The sequence below is a fragment of the Haplochromis burtoni genome, unplaced genomic scaffold, assembly GCF_018398535.1.
Source record: "Haplochromis burtoni strain Fernald_Lab_line unplaced genomic scaffold, NCSU_Asbu1 Contig_20, whole genome shotgun sequence".
Taxonomy (NCBI): Eukaryota; Metazoa; Chordata; class Actinopteri; order Cichliformes; family Cichlidae; genus Haplochromis; species Haplochromis burtoni.
Window position 1 is genome coordinate 1,298,657 of NW_024582381.1, and position 6,398 is coordinate 1,305,054.

Consider the following 6,398-nt stretch of genomic DNA (forward strand, 5'->3'; position numbering starts at 1 on the left):
AATCAGCAAGCACAATAGTACAGCATCCCACTGTGATCATTAAAACACCTGTGCTTCTTTGGTTTTGGCGTGTCAAAGGTATATCAAAGTGCTACCACCTCGACCCATCTATCTGTGCCACTGTGGTGTTTGGAAAATTCACTTTTGATCCCTTTTTGTTTGCCATCTCATGCTGGTCAGTGTATTGTGCATTATTTCTTGCAAACTCGTTATTTGGATTGTAGACAATTATCCAGCAGCGTTTGTATTCACAGACCAACATATTTCTTTCACTTGCAGCTTCTTATATTTTTTTAATGTAGTTCAGCAAAGAAAACTGGCTATTGGGTATTATGCTTTCTAGCGTGCACATGTGGAACATGAACACACACACACACACCTCCTGTTGTGGTATAAGACCAAGTCCAGTGACCATGTGCCGGTCTGCAGCCCGCAGCATGAACTGGCCTTTCTAACCACGCTTCTCATATCAGATACACTGCTTCACTGGGTTCATCGCTGAGCTTTGGTAAAGTAGTGACATTTTCAGTTATATGCACCAGGTTTCCCTCATTTGACTCATAGCATGGAGAAAACTTCACAATCTTCCAAGATCTCTGCACTGAATCTGAGTGTAATAACTGACAGAAAGCATAAGCAAATCTGCAGACAAACAGGACTCAAGTGAACCAGTTTCCTTTATTGGTACTTATTGTAAATTCATGTTTTAAAATTCTTTAAAAACTAAACACCAATAACAGAAGGTAAATAGAAGACTGTTTTGACTTTATTTAAAAAAAAAATATCTGTGTGTTGTGTTTAAGAGACACCAACTGAAGTTGACATAGAGCCTGGCTGTACTTTCTCACAATAGTAGTATAGACCACTAGATGGTGTACTGAGTCATTCTAGCCTTTATTTATCAAGGAAAATTAACAGTTATATTTTGACAGCATTTACCTGGGAAAAGGCAAAGCTTCTTGAGAGAATGGGAATAAAGCTAAAAGAAGAATTTTCCAGTAACTGGTGTTACATGTAACTACAGCCCAGGCCTACAGTAGTTCAACTTCTGTTGATACCTCTTCAAAACAATAAAGACTGAAGTATTTTTGTATCTGAGCGTTGATTAGCATTAATCAATTAATTTACAAAAAATTTGAATTTACAGTAAGTACCTTTAAACCATGTTTAAACTCAGGTTGCCAGTATGTGAAGAAGCAATTTGAAAAATTGCTTTTTCACCAACCAACCACATAATTAAAAGTCTTGTCGAAGATAACATTTCAAATTAAAAGAACTAGAGTACTGTATTTGAATTTTGAGCAGTCCTGAACTCAGCTGGGTGCATCCCATTATGCCCTTCCTCCAAAAGGTAGAAAAAAACGTGACAGCAGCCTCATTTTGAACACAGCACAGTGGCTTTTATGAGCATCCTGCACTGAGCTCCATCAGCAGCACAAAGCCACATGACACACGAAGAGTTGGCTTCAGCTCAACAGTCCCGAAGAAGGAAACGGCACCAGGTGCACACAGTATATGATGGCTGCCTGAGACTGGTGAAATACCTCAAGAATTCAATTAAAATATTGTTTTTTGCACAAAATGTTTCATTCAAAAGTTGAAGTTGGGTAATTCCAAACCCTCGGCCTTGTATTCCTAAATTGCTCGCCTTTGGGACAGTAGGAAGGAGGATCGATAAATTTGCCCCAAGCTAAATTTCTCTGGTGGGACTTGGAGGTTGAAAAGTGATGCAGAACCCGCGGCAAAATCGATACCGAGCTGTTGAGTCACACACAAACGCAGGCGCGTGCGCGCGCACACATGCGTGCTGCATGAGAAGCAACCCCTCACACACACCGACACACACACATTTCACACTCCTTCAACCCAGATTTAGGTGCGCTATACGAAGACAATGCGGATGCCGCCGAGCGAAGACGTTTCTCGATCGTGACTGGAAAAGAAAACGCCGCTATCCCTTCTCTCGCTCTTTCTCTCTCTCTCTTTCTTTCTTTCTGTCTTGATTTCACGTTTACGAGCTGGCACTTCTTACTCCCCCCCCTTCCAGAAGGTTTAAAATCAATTTGTTTGTCCCGACAACAGGTCGGGATTCGGGATGATCTCCCGGGACCGTGCACAGGTAAAGTTAAGCACCTTCAAAGGCACAAATGTTCACATTTTTTCCTCACCAACCACCTTAAAGTCCGAAGGGATATCCTCTAATTTACTGTCAGCACATACAGACAAAATAAGAACAAGAAGCACCACGTGATATGAATGAAATCTCGCCACTGCGCCAATGTGTGACTCTTCATCCAAGGCATTCAAACTGGACGTCTCTCGTTCAAACCCAGCCACTGGAGTCCTGTTATCTTTCTTTCTTTTATATCCGAATGTCTCATAAAGGAACATTATTTAATAACTCGATGTTGCTGTAACGGGGATGCTCACGCGTATATCCCCTAACCATCTCCAAAGTGCTGTGCGTCAATGCGCATCCCCGCTCGCCAAACCCGCACTGAAGTTTGGAGCTGTCACGGAGCTCCTGCCGACAAACAGTTCAATAAATCACCAATAAGTTCACCGCGGCGAATAAGAATAATCCATACAACTCACCTTGATGGCCTTTGTAGACTGGCATTTCACTTGATGCGATACGGTGGCGGTTTGGTTCATCTTGGGACACAGACACAAACTGTCCTCCTATCCAAGTGAGACAAAACAGCCGAGAAAAGAATCAAAGCAAGCCCTCCTGCAGGTGCAACTCTACAGCCAGGGATGCTCACTGTTTTCGTTCTTTGTTTGCCGTGCGGTGAAAGCGCGCAACCGCATTTGAAGGCACTGTATGTGCCTCGCGCAGCGCGGTATGTAGGTAGGTATGTGCACAAATGACCGGTGGTGGCTGGTGACCAGGGGCGGCTGCAGAAAAATCTGAAAGGGGTGGCGAAGGTGAAAACCTCGGATGTATCACAACATCATTATTACAGAATAATTTACTTCATGTCTGTTGGAGGTTTGCCAAACTGACTTTTTTTTTTTTAAATCAACAATGTGGCTAAAAACACCACAAAGCAGGCAAGTAATACCCATATACATGCACTGTGCAAATGCACTTAAAATGCCACCATGTAACTGTTTGACAGTGTGTCTGATTGGCAATATTTTATATATTATGTGTTACTCCCAAAAATTAATATTAGTCCATACAGCTCCTTCATCTTTTGGGCTATAAGGCTACTATTTTTCAGCACACATTTTCACAAAGACAGTATTCAGCATGATCTCAGTGAGCAGCTGCACAGCATCTTCTCTGGTGTCATGTAGACAGTCAATAACCATAAGACATAGAAGGAAGAGGAGGAAGAGGTCTGATATGTTTTCTCTTTTATAGTACCTCTGAAATCATCCTACAACAAAGATACGCAAAAGTATGCAAAAAGGTTCTGAGAAGGAGCAGAATTCTTGCTGAAACACATTATCTTAACCCTGTGAAACAATGCAAAATAATTTTTTGAAACTGGGTGTTTGTTAAACTTTTTAAAAAAGTCATTTTATTTTGTTTTTATCAGTTTTGTTACATCAGGGAATTTATATTAATTGTTCAATTTGTTGCTTAAAGGTAGGTTTATTGTGCAATTTGACACTGATGATGTAAAGGTCTCAAAAACTCACAAAAATCAAATATCATACACAGGATTAAATGTCTCCTGTAAACTGCAACTGAGCATCAAAAAATTCAGTTATTTTATCTTAAGCTCAGTTTCACTCTACAGCTACAGTTGATTCTTTACAAATGCACCCTGGACGCCTTTAATTTGCCATTAAGTGGGCACAGCAGGCTAAACATAGCAGCTTTATTATATTTTGCCCCAGAGTCAAATAAACCAGCCAGCATCAGAATGCAACATATGCCCATGTTTGCTATACATCAATTAATTAGCAGTAATCTGATTAAGCATAAACGTGGTCAGGTGCACCATGTAAGCATAATATCCACAAAAATTAATAAACTAAATGGAATTAGATTGTCTCAGTGTGATGTGTAAATCACTGTAGTATATGCTGTCCACACATTTTTAAATAAGTTAACTATTCATTGTACATAATTTTTTTCTTCTGTAGCTCTTATGTCATGATTGCCATATGAGTTTAGTTTAGCAATGCAGCAGCTGTTCTTTCTGTGGCCTCAAACCTTTACGCTTTGACAGTGCACTTTAAAAGCCTACACAGAGAAATAAAACATCATTTGAAAATAACATACATTATTACAACACACATACATACAACGATCCAAACGTCTCAGTATTTTTTTTATTATCTGTGATTAAGAGTCAGGGCAAATAGATTTTGTTTTGAAGTTGATTTTTTTTTAGTTTTATTTTACTCGTTTCTTGTGTTATCCGTTTTGGTTGTGAATGCCGTTCCTTCATAGTCTGACACAATTTAGTTCAATTGATTTGTTTTGTGGGTGAAAAAAAAAAATTGTACCCATGTACCGTGTCTGGTCGAACAATCATGTCTGTTTGCACTAAAGTAGACATTTTTGTACAAAATAACTGGCTTTTTTGCAACAATGAACACAAGAGTAAACTGTTTGTTTTACAGCTAAACAGTCAAGACATTTATGCATCATTGCAGTTTGTTCTATACCCACAACAAAGGACAACAAACGCTGCTCTATTTTGTATCATTTGCAATTTTTAAACTCAATACTAGATCAAAATAGATTTTGGTGTCAAAGGTTTGCACATCTTTTGGCTGCAGAAATACCATTTTCTATTTTAGCAGCCACGTAATTCACATGTTCTTTCCAGGATTTTTTTTTTAGGATTGAACCCAGGAACTTTGTCTCATGGACTTTGATCAGCAAAGATCATTAACAGAAACACTTTTAGAATGGTTAGCACCAAATGTAATGCTGCTTGTCACAGATGTATTCAAAATACATTTATTATTTGTTATTCATTTAACTACTTACTTCACAACATAATCTAACTTTGTTTAACTCCTTTTTAACAATAGCTAACATGTATAGTGTGGAATCATTTGCATACATAGGAGTATTAGCCTTAGATCTCCAATACCTGACTATGCCCCATTTAAAAAAAAGATATCAGTTTCCTATTACTTAAACTCTTCATTCTTAATAATGACAACTGATTAAAACCAAAGGATTCTGATTTCTTCAGTAGGAAATTGTGATGAATTATACTAAATGTTGCTGCAAAGTCCAGTAATAATATAGCAACTATTTTTTGTTCTGCTATAACTGTTAGCAAAGCCATCTGTCATTAGAGGTCAACCATGGAATACACGTGTTTGTAAACATGTTGAAAATAAATCATTAAATTATTCTAAATAAATGTGCTCATATAAAATTCTATCCATAATTATACATAAGACAGGTAGTAAACTTACTGAACAAGCATTCGTTCACTGTTCTCCAGGCAATCAGACAGATCAGTGGCAGGTGGTTGATTAGACCAGGTGCGTGGGCCAAGGGAGGGAGCCGAAAACGAGCTCCGCCCAGGCAGGAAGAGAAAGGGAGAGACAACAACAATAACAAAAAACATATGGCCTGAATCTAGGTCATCCAGGGAGACATGGAGACCATGACACAATGAGTGATTAAATTAGCAAACATTTTAAGTAGTGTCCCATTAAGTCAGTCAACAATGAAAGTTTAGTTTTATAAGTTATTGCCATAGTCTCTACTATTTTTATATTGACTAAAATTGCAGTACTGTTTTTATACTTCATCATTTGATTTTTAATTGTATTTTCTATTCTTGGTATATTATTTATTAGATTATCTACTTTATAAAGTAATTATTAAAATAATTTTCAATATCAGTTGGTTGAATTAAGATATTATCTTTAGTCTCAATGAAGGATGACTCAACTTTTATAGATTTTCCTACTAAATCATTTAAAAATGATTCAAAACGTTATCATTCTATTAATCTTTTGTAATAAAATTCTATTTAACTTAGCAACAATATTACTTAATTTACAATATATTTGTCAATCTATTGACTTTACTAGCTATTAATCGTGTCTGACTGCCATCTACTAAATGTCCCATCAGGTCTCTGATGTCCCCCCCCCCCTCCTTGTCTTCCCCCTTGGTTTGGTTCGTTTGTAAAGATGTGAACGCAGTAATCACACTCTGGTGTAGACCAAAACAACCGCACAGAGACCACGTATGGTTTGTAATCTCAATGCAGGAAGGTACTATAGATGTGCAAAGATCTGTAGGGACTGTCAACTAGCTTTCAACGTGAAATGAACACTGAATAATTCTCCGTGGTCTCCAATAATCCAATATACCGCATCTTCTTCGTGTACTTACTTTTGGATTTTTCTCAAACCAAACCATAGGGGAAGGCTACAAGTTTACAAACTCATCAATTGATTTT

General features: G+C 37.9%; 1 protein-coding gene across 2 annotated transcripts in view; it reads right to left on the minus strand.

Moving 5' to 3' along the window:
- LOC102301290 (inactive dipeptidyl peptidase 10) overlaps positions 1-5,450 on the minus strand; it is a 253,736-nt gene extending 248,286 nt beyond the window's left edge. Inside the window, exons 1-2 of one of the 2 annotated variants that reach the window (XM_005919373.3) lie at positions 5,398-5,450; positions 2,596-2,682 (exon numbers count right to left, since the gene is read on the minus strand). In XM_005919373.3, coding sequence (XP_005919435.1) covers positions 2,596-2,655 — 60 coding nt within the window. In that variant the 5' untranslated portion in view covers positions 2,656-2,682; positions 5,398-5,450. Of the gene's footprint in view, positions 1-2,595; positions 2,887-5,397 lie in introns of those variants that run through there. The other variant, XM_014332724.2, reaches the window with a different exon arrangement.
- Between the last annotated feature and the right edge of the window lie 948 nt (positions 5,451-6,398).